Consider the following 12,749-nt stretch of genomic DNA (forward strand, 5'->3'; position numbering starts at 1 on the left):
CAATACTCAATCCGACATAGATTACCCGACCATTACGGTCTTACTACGCGTGTGCCCGATAACGGAGGCTAGTTAGATCTCGTGGTTGATTCAAATCTAAGCGTCAATCTGAAAACAGTGTCACAGTCCATCCAGACTAATCCTCCAATATCGGCTCGGCCCCTTCAAGCCTTTTCACCTGAAATATGATGGAACCCCTTCCGCTCCCAAAAAGCAATAAACTTCTTCACCAAGGAGGCGTCGAATGGACGGAACTTGATCTCTGGGTGATCCCGAAGCGCCTCAACTGTGTTGTCACAGCGATAGACCGGACTGTAACAGCTTGCCTCCCATCTTGTCAACTTCCCTAACACTCGCTCCTGGAACAAGGGCATCAACGGCACCAACAAGGCGTCATGACTCCCGTCGGTTACCTTGGCGAGCCAGTCATTATAGTCGAGCAATTGGACGGAGTAACCCGCCTCGTTGAGAACATCGCAGGTTTCCTCGACGTTAACAGACTTGGTGACATCCGGTGACAGCAGGCTGTAGGATCGACCCAGATTCTCGTTGCGGGTCGCGATAGCCATCATCGCGTCGATTACATAGTCCACTGTCGTGTACTCCAGACGTTGGTCGGCCAATCTGGGAGAAGCGCCAGCCTTGATGCAGCCCACCAGTAGTCGGGTGACGAAATCGTCCGGATTCATAGCTCCTGTCTCGCTGTGTCCGACAACAAACCCCGGCCGATATATGGTTACCGGCAGGCCGCGGTCTCTCATTCGGCGCACCATCGCCTCCGCGGTCCACTGGCTCTGGGCATAGCCCAGGTCATATCGCAGCGCGTGAATGTGTGGCTGTAGGGGCTCATCTTCGTAGACCTGTTCTGTTCCCAGGATGTTTCCTGTTGGGCCCCAGACATCAATGCTAGAAACATAATGAAAGCCCTTGCGACGACCGGTTCCGGCCAGGTGAAGTATATTCCGCGTCCCTAAAACATTTGCCGCGCGGTGCTCCTGATACGATTCGCAAAAGTTGATCTTCGCCCCGAGATGGAAGATCACGGAGGCCCAGTTTGAGAGCCACGTGAACTTTTCCTGCCCTAGTCCCAGATGCCAATCGGTCAGGTCCCCTTCCAAGACCAGAATCTTTCGTGTCATTTCAAAGCTGTTGGGCCACAGATCGTATCGCTCAAGAGCCTGCTGAACGCGGGTCCAGGCATTCACGTCTCCTTTGCTACGGGCCAAGCATGCGATTTGCTTCACGCCCGGTCGCTGCATCAGTTGGGCGAGAAGGTGAGAGCCTAGGAACCCGGTCACACCGGTGACGAGCACACGTCCTTCGCCTTCAGCTTCCCAATGGGGTACCATGTCGATCTCGTCAACGAGCCGCACGTCTTTCATCCAGTCCACGGTGTGGTCGGGTGCCTTGTTATCCTTAGGCTTGCTGGGCTGTAATAGTTGTACCATCTGGTCAAACCGGGAGTGTCTATGGAGGTCGTGCATCGAAACAAGAACGTCGAACTCCTTCTTGATTTGTGCAATCAACGACGCGGCTTGGAGTGAACTGGCACCCAGCAGGAAGAGGTCATCATCATCCTGAACATCCTCGGAGAGGTGTAACAGATGTGCCCAGAGACCACGAAGTTTGTCAACTTTATGGTGTGACTCTTCTCCGTTCGTCATCCCTCCGTTTGTCTCGGGCTTGTTTTGCTTTTGGTCTTGCTTCTGGTCTTGCTTCTGGTCTCGCTTCTGGTCTCGCTTCTCGTCTTGCTTCTCGTCTTGCTTTTGCTCCTGCTTTTCCTCTTCCTTCTTCCGCAAGGCGTCAAGTCGCTGCTGGGTCAGAGCTTTACGGTCCACTTTACCGTTAGGTGTCAGTGGAAACTCGGTCAAGAATTGGACATCGGTTGGAACCATGTAATGAGGAAGGTGCTCCCGGGCGTAACTCAATAGCTGCTTCTTGTCCAGATCTTGCGCGGACACAAAGGCAACCAGAGAATGTTCCTCTCCTTCGTCGAGAGGGGGCTGGTGAATGAGAAACGCAGACTGGACCGCGTCATGACACATCAATGCTCGCTCGATTTCGCCAAGCTCAACCCGGAACCCTTGATGCTTAATTTGCGAGTCATTCCGACCGAAGAAGTCGAGGCCGCTGTTATCCTCGCGCCACTGAGCTAGGTCGCCGGTCTTGTAAAGACGGACTTTCCCTTTCCCGGGAAGACCTAGGTCTTCTCTGCTTAGATTCAAAAACCGCTCTTTGTTCTCTTGTGGGCGGTTTAAATATCCCGGCGTCAGTTGGGGTCCGCCAAGGTGGATCTCCCCTTGCTTGCCGCTTTCATGGATAGGATTCTGGTCCTCATCCAGCAAGACTACCTCGAGCTCCCCTACTGCCTTGCCAATGCCAATCCGGCCCCTGTCGGTTTCGTCAAGTGTAACCTCCTGCATGGTGGCCAAGGTTGCACACTCTGTCGGCCCATACGCATTCCAAAGGTGCTCTGGAGCGCCGTTCTTCAGTACGTTGCGCATGGCTCGCACATTCGCCACATCCCCTGCAGTGATGACGTGTCGGAGAGAAGCAAATGCCGCGGGGTCCTGAGTGCTGGTGATTGTAAACAACGCGGTCGTGATGATCATCACCGTCAGCCGGTGCTTTGAGACCATTTCTGCCAGTGCACCAGGGCTGAGGGCCGTGTCCCGCGGGATTGAGACAACGGTGGCACCCGCGATCAGAGTGGCCCAGATCTCATACAAGCTCAGGTCAAATCCCGGGTTGTTGAATTCGGCGACGCGGTCGCTCTTTTGCAGAGGAGTGGTTGGTGTTTTGTTCGCAAGATGCAGGATGGCTTCTGCTCGGATCTGCACTGGCTTAGGTTTCCCGGTTGACCCCGACGTGAAGAGAATGTGACTTCGCTCGGATGGGTTCTTGACCCCTTTGGGTGGCTCGCCATCTAGTGCCTTCCCACCTGTTGGGGTTCGGAAGGGAATGAGTCTCCAATTTGGCCAGTCCAGTGAGAGGCTTTCGTCGACAAGGATGGCCTTGACCCCGGCCTCGCCCAATAGGTCTCTCATGCGCTCCTCCGGTATCGATGGCTCCAGTGGAACACACATCCCTCCAGCAAAGCGAACTGCCAGCTGCGCCACGACTTGGTACATGCCATTTGCGAGGACGATGCCAACGGGTTCTTCGGGCTGGATGTCTCCCAACTCGTGCGCTAGATGACTTGCCTCTCCTACTAGCTCGGTGTAGCTCAGAGAATTGGTTTCATCCTCGACAGCGATAGCGTCGGGGGTTTCCTGCGCGTGTTTGTAAATGGCTGCCTCCATGGTTGTGTTGCGATCAAGTTGAATAATGTTATAGTAAAGGTATGTCCTGACAATTGTTTCTGATTGTGATTAAGTCAGTGGTGTTGCTTGAATGCTAATGATTTGCGAAGATGCTTGAGATGAGTCCTGTCCTGCTTTGTTCTGCTTTGCCCTAGGACGGAGTGTATGGCTCGGCTTTATATCCTAGTCCTGGCCTACACTCTCGGTGTCAATCTTCGCTCTTACTACGCCTCTATTCAAGTTGACGGGGGTTTCTCTCGAACCATGACGTACGAGACACGAGCCTGAAAACCTGATACATGCGCACTTTGTCTTCATAATAGTTTACAAGATAGGCTCAGTGTTCTCAACCTCGTCATTCGATGCCACAATTGTCGATAGACATGAACTCTAACATTGACTTGATCACGGCTGACCTCCGACGAGGACCCTTCCCTGACGCCAATTCTTATTGGATGGATAAGGATACCGAAAGCTGCATAATTGAGAGGTCAAACCAGCTTGTCGGGTCTTATACTGACTTCTTGTCGAATGGCGGTGGCTAGAAGTAGTGAGGCTACACGTCAGATGACCCGCAGGGGAGACCCCGGCTGTCATTTCCAGTGAATGATGAACGCCTGGGCGCCCTCTTCACAAGTGTACAAAGTGGCGCATCATGGCGATCACTCAAATGACACTTTTTGGAGTCTTCATGGGGTTTTGCACGGCCAATGGCACAAACAAGGTAAGAGGGAAGAGACGCTGGCCCCTTGATGTAAGGGGTGGCGCCTTACGCATTCTTCTGCAGCTTGAGGTCATTCGGCGGCTTGTTGACAATTTCCAAGTTGTGAAGAACCTTGAAGGATTGACTGGCTCCATGGTTCGATATGATTCGCGGGTTGTCTAATTTGCGGTAGTTTGTTGACAGCTTGTCAAACTCACCTTGGCGCACCTCGTGCCGATCGTGCCCAACGCCACCTGATGGCGGTGATCAGAAGGTTTTAATGAGATCAATGACTTCCATTCATGGAAATGTATCTCCGACATGAAGAAATCCAATACGAACGCCTCAGATGAGGCAGATCATAGTCCTATTCTACGTGGCCTCTTCAGTATTATCAGCCAATACTATAAATCCCTTGGGATCCCCAACCAAAGTTTGGGGTAAGACAAGTACAAAGATCCCACTACAAAATCCCCCATCGAATCTCCTTGCATTCTACATCAAACATGGCTGGCCAACGAATTCTCAATTCCAAGCTGCAGACCCCTCTGGAGCAACGCCAGCGCCAACAGCGATTCATGGAACCGCCGCCGGCAGGAACGGTGGCCTCCCTGATTGACTTCGGGTCCAACGATACGCTCTCAATTTCGTCCTCGCGGGTCCTGACCAGGGCCTTTTTGGCGCAGTTGGACGCGCACCCCAACTTCATCGTGGGCAGCACCTCCACCCGGATTTTCGAGGGCACATCCCAGTACCTCGACGACATCGAGCGCGACCTCGCGCGCTTCCACAACGCCCCTGCGGGTCTATTCTTCAACTCCGGGTTCGACGCCAATGTGGCTCTCTGGTCGACCATCCCCCGGCCGGATGACGTGGTCCTCCATGACGAATACATCCACGCCAGTATCCATGACGGGATGCGACGGGGGCGGGCGAAGACCAAGATGTTCGCGCACAACGATCTGGAAGACTTCCGGCGTTGTCTCGAGGACATCAAACACAACCATGGGCTGAAGGAGGGTAAGAATGTCGTCTTTGTGGCCGTCGAGTCGTTCTATAGTATGGACGGCGACGTGGTGCCGATCCGGGAGATGCTGGAGATCTCCAAGCAGGTGCTGCCGCAGGGTAACGTGGTGTACTCGATAGACGAGGCGCACTCGAACGGGGTGATCGGACCGAACGGGTCGGGGCTGGTGTGCCATTATGGGTTGGAGAAGGAGATCGGGCTCCGGTTACACACTTGTGGGAAGGGCCTGGGGTCTACTGGCGGTAAGCTTTGTTTAGTTGCAGGTGGCATTGGGAACATCACTGATCTGGTCTGTAGCTGTTGTACTTGCCTCGGAGACCGTCCGCATGGCAATGATCAACTACTCGCGCAATGTTGTATTCTCGACGGCGCCGTCCTTCGTGACCGTGGCGGCTGTTCGTGCAGGGTATGAGCTGGCTGCGAGCGAGGAGGGGGAGAAGGTTAGTACTTTCTGTCTGGTGTTTAGATCAGTACGGCGCTAATAGCCTCAGCGACGGCAACGCCTGCAGCAGAACACGCGCTACTTCCAGCACCGGGTCGCCGAGCATCCCAAATGGGCTGAAGTCACGGCTAAAGGCATCATCCGAATTCCCGCCTCCGAGGACTGGGGCTCCCGCTCGTTCGAAACTCCCATATTCGCTTTGATCACGCCGCCCGGGCAGGCCAACGAGCTTGCGGAGCATATTCATGCCGCTGGGTATTGGCTGGACTCGGTGCATTATCCGATTGTGCCGAAAGATTTGAGTCGCGTGCGGCTGACAGTGCATGCGGATAATACGGAGGAGCAGATTGAGGGGGTTGTGAAGACGTTTATGGACTGGGCGACGAGGCAGCTTGGGCAAGAGCGGAGGCAGACCAAGTTGTGACTGGCATGTTTTGAGTCGTGGTTGATTTTGCTATGTTTTTGCTTTCTTGGAAGGCGGTTTTAGGCTGGATTGTGTCTTTTGTGCGTGTCGTTACTGTCTGATTTGCTAATGCTGCGACACTGTGCAGTAAACGGAATAGCGCGTGTATAGTTTTGTCTAGCCTGAATTGATCATTCTGTCAATTTCTCCATATTTAAGCAGCGGATGCCCCAGGCGATCGCTCTCTCCCTTGCTTGGTCTTACTACCCTCTTGATCGGCGAATCCAAATCTTACAGAATTGCGTGCACCTGCAACCAAAGCACGCCATGCCCACCCCCAACAACGTGCGCTGGCTAACCGGCGATAACCCGGACGCACTATCCACCGGGATCTAATCTACCATGCCATGGCCTAAGGGCAAATACCCTCCCGGCCAACCCTTGGTATTCGAGTCGAATGGCGAAGACCAACCGCTGGACTGTCGCGAACTGGCGCATTGGGCAGACGGGACCCTGAAATGGACGGCGCATTCACTCAGCAAGCACATCGGCTATAATAGCGGTTATTACCGTCAAGGCCGCAACCGAGCAGGTGATCGAGCCTCGAGTATCCGTCCATACAGCTCTGGATCATATCCTCATCGCCACAAAAGGCCGGAGTGCACGTGCGCTTCCCGACCCAGGGAGGGCCGTCACCCTTGCCGATGCGTACTGTCTGTCTTATATTCCCGCCTGGAATGACTACACCCTCAGCCAGTTGTCGTCCGATGGGTTTACACTGAAGAACGGGTGCCGGGGTAGTCGGCGGCGCGGAACCGGCTGTTCAGGCTACTGGAGGGGATCGCTGCGCTGGAATACGGAATCGCGACGAAAACGATCCTGCTCTACACGCAGACAGGCGAGGTGCGCACTCTGCGCGGCGCCCACTCTGGCGTACGCCATCTCCCATCTGTCCATGCTGTTCGGGTTCCCCGAGCTCGTGGCCGAGCTTGCCGATTACGCGGAGCGCGAACACGCTTCCACGGTATCTGCATGCTTGAGAGCTTACCTGGCCTACGGTCGGGCGTATAACGGGGGCCCCGACGCCCAGCGCGAGGAGTACGGCTTCGCGTTTCCGCCAACAGCAGCCTGGCGCCAGTACCTCGAGACGGACGGCTACACAGAGGACCACGCGTGGACGGTGGCGTGCACGACGGCGCCGACGCATTTCGCGGACGGCGAGGAGGCGCGCGTGGGTTACTACGAACGAGGCGGCGAGGTACAGGGTCTCGGCTCTCTACAATCTCGCCAAGGTGCGCGAGTATCTGGATTGATTTGCGCCATGGCTACTGCTCTTCGTTTTCACTAGATGTTTGCATGACAGTAATCAATCATCATGACGTGTCCTCGCGCGTGTGGTCAACGCCCCCAAGATCGTCACGCAGATGAACAGAAGCACGAAGGCGATCGCCACTATCCCGCAGTACTCGCGCGCGCTCTGTCTCTTCTCCCGCCGCGCGATGATCCGGTCGCAGGCCTCGCAGTGTGAGTGTGGTGTGGTGATTATCGATGTGGCTAGTGGGATTGCAGAGGTGGGATCGTATTCGCCGTGTGCGTGGGGTCGGGATTCGAGGTCATCGTGGTCGGCCTGTGCGACTTCCGTGTACTGTTCGGTGTGTGTGAGCCGGGTAATCTTGGCAGGGGAGGTGTTGCTTACTTCTTCGTAGGGCGGGGCAGCCTCGATGGGTTGTTTGGGCGGGGCCATTGTGTTGGTATGGCGTCAGAGTTTTGTAGGCTATATGGGGAGCTGTGATCTCTAGGTGTGAGATGTTTTGTAGTGTTTGCTGTGTGGCTCTCTTGCAGTGCGGTGGCTGCTCGTCTTAAATGCAAAGGTGCTGCCTAGGATCATAAAGGATGGAGGGTGAGATTGCACAGCCTCGTCTCCTCGGCCTCGCTGATTGGTTGTCGTGGTATACCTACGTCAGGGCTCTTAGCAGAGGTCTTATGGGTGACTTGAAGCCTTCCCTCTGTGGCTGCTGGCTGGCCTATTGCGCTGGGCTGAGGTCACTGCCCTCCTCCTGGAGTAAGCCCTGGACAGCTACTGGATGCTGATGCTGATGGCTTGGTTGATCCAACACATTATACCTTCTATCGCGTGACATCCTACCCAACTGGATAAACTCGTGTGCCTGGAGAAAGGACTAGCCAGCCTTTTTCACCCTTCCATACTACATCTCCGCATGATGATTGTTATTCGAAATGACTGCAAAGGTGATGGAATGAGAATGGAAGCCCAGAAGAACAAAGAGGGGCAATTCGAACCGTCCGCATCGATGATTGGTTGCGCCCCACGTATACACAGCCTAACCCCTTTGGGGGGGACGGCAGCCTGAGGCCGGAATCAGCACGTGCTACCTGTAGCCTTCGAGAAATGTGGCATTGAATTGTGAGAGACTCCAGGGGAGGTTTGGAATGGCAATGCTGATGATGAAATGCGTGTATGTTGTGGCCAGGGCATAGATCGAACACACTCATGTTCATACATGTTACCGTTATCCACCAGCAGAGAGGGTACATGCGACAAGATCTGCTGCATGGCCTTGAGCAGGTTTCTATCGGGGAATACCATGTCGTCGAGGATACCATTCGTTGAGGTTTGTTTGGAGGAGAAAGGAAAGAAGCTTGGCCGACTCGGAGACTCGTCTATTAGACCTTCACGCTTAGTAGCATCGAAATTGAGGACTGTTCATCGGCCGAGAATCTGGTAGCAGTTCCTTGGGGTGGATATCCAACTGATCAGAGACAGTGGCATCGAATGCGCCAGGCCAATGTGATATTTCAGCCCTACGAGCAATATCAGCCCTCCAAGAGGATGATCTGCAGTCTACAGCTGTAGTCAACCTGTCAATCAATGCCAATTCCCCAGTGGAGCCAAATCCCCCTACCAAGTGGGTCTTCCGAGCTAACGAAATCTTCGCTGCTCAAAATCTCAGGGGTTCCGCTCCGTGAAAGCTTTGCCGGGAGCTTTTACCAGATAGCTGCTGCCTATGAATGTCAATCCATCTGCGAAGGCGCGAGCAATTGAACGGAGAACCTTACACGCATGAGCAGTCAAGACCAGACGATTGGATCCGTATAGACCACGTTCTCCACCGGCCCAATCGAGCGCCATACCCCCTCATCCACGCAGTTAGGGCCATCCCAACCGCGACATCGCAATTAGCCCTTGTAAAGCCTCTTTGGCCCATCTCCAGAGCCACAGCCACACGCCATCAACATGACTACCACGCCAACTCCCGTAGACCTGCTTGAAGAGACCATTCTCACGGCCACGAAACTGACCGCGCTCCCCAAAGTCCGGCTGTCCCTTCTGCATCGCGTCTACTGCTTCCTCTGGCTCTGGGGCACCAAGCTCCTAGCGAGCCTCTACTTCACGTACCAGCGCCTCCGCGACCCGCCGGCGGCGTCGACACGCCCGACGCTCACCACGCGGCTCCCCTCGCGCCCAACCCTCGAAACCCGCATCTTCTACCCCCCAACCTACAACCCACGCAGCCCAACCCAGCTCCCGACCTACTTCAACATCCACGGCGGCGGGTTCGCGCTCTGCACCGCCGCCGTGGACGACGCCTTCTGTCGGGCGTGGTCGACCCGCACCGGCATGCTAGTGATCAGCCTGGACTACCGCAAGATCCCGCTGCACGCGTTCCCAACGGCGACGCACGACGTGGCCGCGCAGATCCACGACCTCCTCGCCCACCGGGACGACCTGCCCATCGACCGTGCGCGCCTAGCCATCGGCGGCTTCAGCGCGGGCGGCAACCTGGCCCTCTCCGTCGCGCAGCTCCCCGCCCTGAAGCGCCGGTTCCGCGCCGCCGTCATCTACTACCCCATCGTCGACTTCAGCCACCCGCCCACCCACAAGATGGCCACCCGGCCCTATGCCGACTACCGCGTTGACCATCTCGGCAGCGCCGGCTGGTGGCTCGACTGGGGCTACGTGTGTCCCGGCCAGGATCGCCGCGATCCGCTGCTCAGTCCGTGGTATGCGCACCCCGACGATCTGCCGCCGTGCGTGTATATGGTCGCCGCCGAGTACGATATGTTGCGGCTCGAGGCGCAGGAGATGATTCATCGGTTGGCGGGGTGGGAGGATCGTATCGATAAGGAGGAGCCGTTTGAGCGCGGCGGGTATAAGTGGACTCTTGCTAGGGGTTGTCGCCATGGGTTTACGCATGGCATGCCCAAGGGGAAGAGGTCGAGGAGGGTGGAGGTCCGAGAGCAGATTTATGAGGAGGCGGCGGGCTGGTTGGGGAGGTGTGGCGTTTTGGGGTGATCCGGATATGCGGTGATTTTGGGCCTGGGCTTGGCGGATTGGATTGTAGACTGGATAAAAATAGAGGCTTAGATTTGGGATATAGACATAGACATAATAAGGGTAGATACTTAATTCAAGGAAGATACATACCTAGAGAGCTTGATGCCGCCGGTCGTGAGATGATGTATTGTGGAGGACTGTGAGCGAATCGGTGCGGAAAGAAGGTAGTCTTGGGAAGTGCATATTGCGTAAGCGACTAGTCATATTTATAGTTGTTGTGGAAGGTCTTTTTGATGTGGCAAGGTGTGTACAGGGGCATGTCTTGCAACTTGCGGGTTAGCCGGCATAACAGCAATTGCAGGGCCGATTGAACGATCGCAAAGACCGCATCATGCGTCCACCGCTGCGACAATATCAAGATTGCTAGGACACTGGTCAACCATGCCACACCGATCGATCTATTACAGCAACTTTCGGGTCTTCAGCTTGTTGGCAACCTCCTGGACGATAGCTGGAAACTGGCCCGGCGTCTTGCCCTGGCTAATCTCCGCGGCCTCCTCAAACACATTCTACACCTCGACATACTTGTTGCCGCTGCTCTGTGTAGGATCAATTGCTAAAAGACCTCCCGCATGCGCTCCTGGATCTCAAGACCGTCGAGGTGGTCCCCTGGCTTGCTTGACTGGCTGACAGCCTGGGTCTGCAGGGCACTCAACTGCACACAAGAGAGCATCAGCGCCGCCAGCCCAGATACAATGACCGTGGTCCACCGAGAATTACATTAAGGTCTGGCCTTTGTCGACCGGTCCGTCTTTGAGGCGTTCTTTGACGACATTGGGGCCGGGGAAGATGAAGTCTACAGCTGCCGCGGCACCCATCCACTTCCACACAGCGCGCGATGCCTCCGCATCCCCGATCTAGAAGGTATTCTTGGTATTGGCACGGGCGACGGGAAAGCTCACATCGAGCACAGCTCCCTGGTCGTTGGCCGCACAAAACATCGAAATGCCCGCCATGGCCGCTTCCCCAATCGCGGCTTCCAAGTTCCGGGTGTCGACCGCGTTCTGCTTGCTGCGCTTAATCGCTCACGAAATGGAGATGATACGGAGTTGTGGATCAACAGCGTCGCGCATGGCTTTGGCCGCCCTTTTGCTTATGGACTGCCGCGTCGAGCTCGCGCTGACATGCTCGGCCAGCTCAACTACAAACAGCTTCGCAGTGGGACACACCCGGCAGATCAGACTCGCCATGATCGTCCCATGCCCACTGCGCGACACAAGAAGATTCGCTCTAGGCTCTGTGTATGATCTTGTGCGCAGAAACCGCGCCCCCCATTGATCTTCCCCGGCAGCGGTTTCTCCTCAATGTCGACGCCGTCGTCAATAAGCAGCATCCGCACGTCTTCCTCCAACGCGATCGGTAATCGGAAGTTCTGGATGAACTCGACAAGATTATCCATAGAGGTCAGCCAGCGGGGACGGTGCTCGATTTGTTGTTCCCGAACTCGTTGTAGGGAGGTCTCGGTCTGACAGGTAGCCCGGTCTGACCAGTGCTCTTCTATCTTAACCTGGAGGCCTGGACGACGCGCGGTCCGCTGCGAAATTGATTCACGTTCCTCTTCATTCAGTCGGCAATCCCGAGGCCCTGTTGCAGGTCAGCAGCAGTTGACAAGTAAGCCATTCCGCATCGTTTCATATCCGGCTTACGTGCAAGTCCGGGATTCGCAGACTCTTGAGCTGGGCCAGCCCTCCGTGGTCGCTCCATCCGCGCAGCACCGCGTTGTTTCCGCTCGAGTACGGCTAGACCTCACGACTTCCAGCGCGACACTCATATGTGTATCGACAGGAACGTCGATCTTGCGTCGGTCCCACACCTCGACCTAAAACCTCCGCCCCCAAAGAACCCGCGGCCTATTCGATTGCCTCGTCGACGTGGGGAGGAAACGTCGTATTGTCCACAATGACTCGCAAAATTCACGACACTCCCTTTTGCGCAAAAGCTCGAACACAAATACCAGATCTCGGCGGGTTCCCACTATGCGGAATGGCCTCCACAAAGCGCAAATTCGCAGGTTGCACTTTCTTGGTCACGTCGAGATGCGGAAGCGCGACATACTGAAGCGTGCATCGAAACACAGGCAGTCCAGCCCGCGACTGGTCCAGTCTCGATCGATGTCTCAAGATGATGACTGGTATAGAATGAAATATAGCTCTCTGGCTAAGACGATTCGTTCAGCATACTTTTCCCTCGCTCGAACTCGGGAAACGGTTCACTCACGTCTATCCCGCCCGTACAGAAACTCGACAGTCTGATCCTGATCACGCGTCCTTAGGCAATAAATTTTGAGGTATTCTCGAAATGCCTCTGCGCCTTGCTTTGTGGTGATTACATCCTCGTTTACTTTGTTTGTCGTCCCAAGTCTCTCCCGGCATACTTTAAGTTATCTTTTGTCTGCTCCGTGTGAAGATCTGGAAAGATGGTCAGGGTATTGAACTACGCCTAATATCCAGGACGCTCAGTTTGCAGACACGGACACAGATCTTGCTCATTATGATGTACTGTGCTTAGAGGATTT

The 12,749-nt window shown here is 55.2% G+C and overlaps 7 protein-coding genes across 7 annotated transcripts; 4 read left to right on the forward strand and 3 right to left on the reverse strand.

The window, feature by feature from the left end:
- Nucleotides 1-164: 164 nt before the first annotated feature.
- BO97DRAFT_346098 (acetyl-CoA synthetase-like protein) lies at nucleotides 165-3,302 on the reverse strand (the record flags this gene model as incomplete). Its single annotated transcript, XM_025691796.1, has 2 exons — nucleotides 165-1,711; nucleotides 1,832-3,302. The coding sequence occupies 2 exons, from the start codon at nucleotides 3,300-3,302 to the stop codon at nucleotides 165-167; spliced, it is 3,018 nt and encodes a 1,005-aa protein (XP_025550934.1).
- A 1,209-nt stretch (nucleotides 3,303-4,511) lies between these two features.
- BO97DRAFT_470681 (aminotransferase class I/II-fold pyridoxal phosphate-dependent enzyme) lies at nucleotides 4,512-5,898 on the forward strand (the record flags this gene model as incomplete). The annotated part of the gene is made up of 3 exons (XM_025699970.1): nucleotides 4,512-5,274; nucleotides 5,330-5,472; nucleotides 5,524-5,898. 3 exons carry the CDS (start codon nucleotides 4,512-4,514, stop codon nucleotides 5,896-5,898), a joined length of 1,281 nt encoding a protein of 426 aa, XP_025550935.1.
- Nucleotides 5,899-6,279: 381 nt separating this feature from the next.
- Nucleotides 6,280-7,190, forward strand: BO97DRAFT_425082 (polysaccharide lyase family 26 protein; the record flags this gene model as incomplete). The annotated part of the gene is made up of 3 exons (XM_025697033.1): nucleotides 6,280-6,469; nucleotides 6,531-7,108; nucleotides 7,170-7,190. The coding sequence occupies 3 exons, from the start codon at nucleotides 6,280-6,282 to the stop codon at nucleotides 7,188-7,190; spliced, it is 789 nt and encodes a 262-aa protein (XP_025550936.1).
- Nucleotides 7,191-7,234: 44 nt separating this feature from the next.
- Nucleotides 7,235-7,985, reverse strand: BO97DRAFT_85977 (uncharacterized protein). The gene has a single exon (XM_025701103.1). The coding sequence runs from the start codon at nucleotides 7,619-7,621 to the stop codon at nucleotides 7,244-7,246; it is 378 nt and encodes a 125-aa protein (XP_025550937.1). The 5' UTR covers nucleotides 7,622-7,985; the 3' UTR covers nucleotides 7,235-7,243.
- Nucleotides 7,986-8,001: 16 nt separating this feature from the next.
- BO97DRAFT_470682 (uncharacterized protein) lies at nucleotides 8,002-8,514 on the forward strand. Its single transcript, XM_025699971.1, has 2 exons — nucleotides 8,002-8,282; nucleotides 8,370-8,514. Exon 1 carries the CDS (start codon nucleotides 8,097-8,099, stop codon nucleotides 8,247-8,249), a length of 153 nt encoding a protein of 50 aa, XP_025550938.1. The 5' UTR covers nucleotides 8,002-8,096; the 3' UTR covers nucleotides 8,250-8,282; nucleotides 8,370-8,514.
- A 364-nt stretch (nucleotides 8,515-8,878) lies between these two features.
- BO97DRAFT_85983 (alpha/beta hydrolase fold protein) lies at nucleotides 8,879-10,247 on the forward strand. The gene has a single exon (XM_025701104.1). The coding sequence runs from the start codon at nucleotides 9,134-9,136 to the stop codon at nucleotides 10,190-10,192; it is 1,059 nt and encodes a 352-aa protein (XP_025550939.1). The 5' UTR covers nucleotides 8,879-9,133; the 3' UTR covers nucleotides 10,193-10,247.
- Nucleotides 10,248-10,635: 388 nt separating this feature from the next.
- Nucleotides 10,636-11,938, reverse strand: BO97DRAFT_425085 (uncharacterized protein; the record flags this gene model as incomplete). Its single annotated transcript, XM_025697034.1, has 6 exons — nucleotides 10,636-10,743; nucleotides 10,800-10,884; nucleotides 10,955-11,091; nucleotides 11,137-11,238; nucleotides 11,442-11,818; nucleotides 11,881-11,938. The coding sequence occupies 6 exons, from the start codon at nucleotides 11,936-11,938 to the stop codon at nucleotides 10,636-10,638; spliced, it is 867 nt and encodes a 288-aa protein (XP_025550940.1).
- Between the last annotated feature and the right edge of the window lie 811 nt (nucleotides 11,939-12,749).

Source organism: Aspergillus homomorphus, assembly GCF_003184865.1.
Source record: "Aspergillus homomorphus CBS 101889 unplaced genomic scaffold BO97scaffold_20, whole genome shotgun sequence".
Taxonomy (NCBI): domain Eukaryota; kingdom Fungi; phylum Ascomycota; class Eurotiomycetes; order Eurotiales; family Aspergillaceae; genus Aspergillus; species Aspergillus homomorphus.

Bases quoted from the DNA above. Each gene is read 5' to 3' on its own strand.
- BO97DRAFT_85977 (XM_025701103.1), bottom strand. From the start codon at position 7,621: ATGGCCCCGCCCAAACAACCCATCGAGGCTGCCCCGCCCTACGAAGAA.
- BO97DRAFT_470682 (XM_025699971.1), top strand. From the start codon at position 8,097: ATGATGATTGTTATTCGAAATGACTGCAAAGGTGATGGAATGAGAATG.
- BO97DRAFT_85983 (XM_025701104.1), top strand. From the start codon at position 9,134: ATGACTACCACGCCAACTCCCGTAGACCTGCTTGAAGAGACCATTCTC.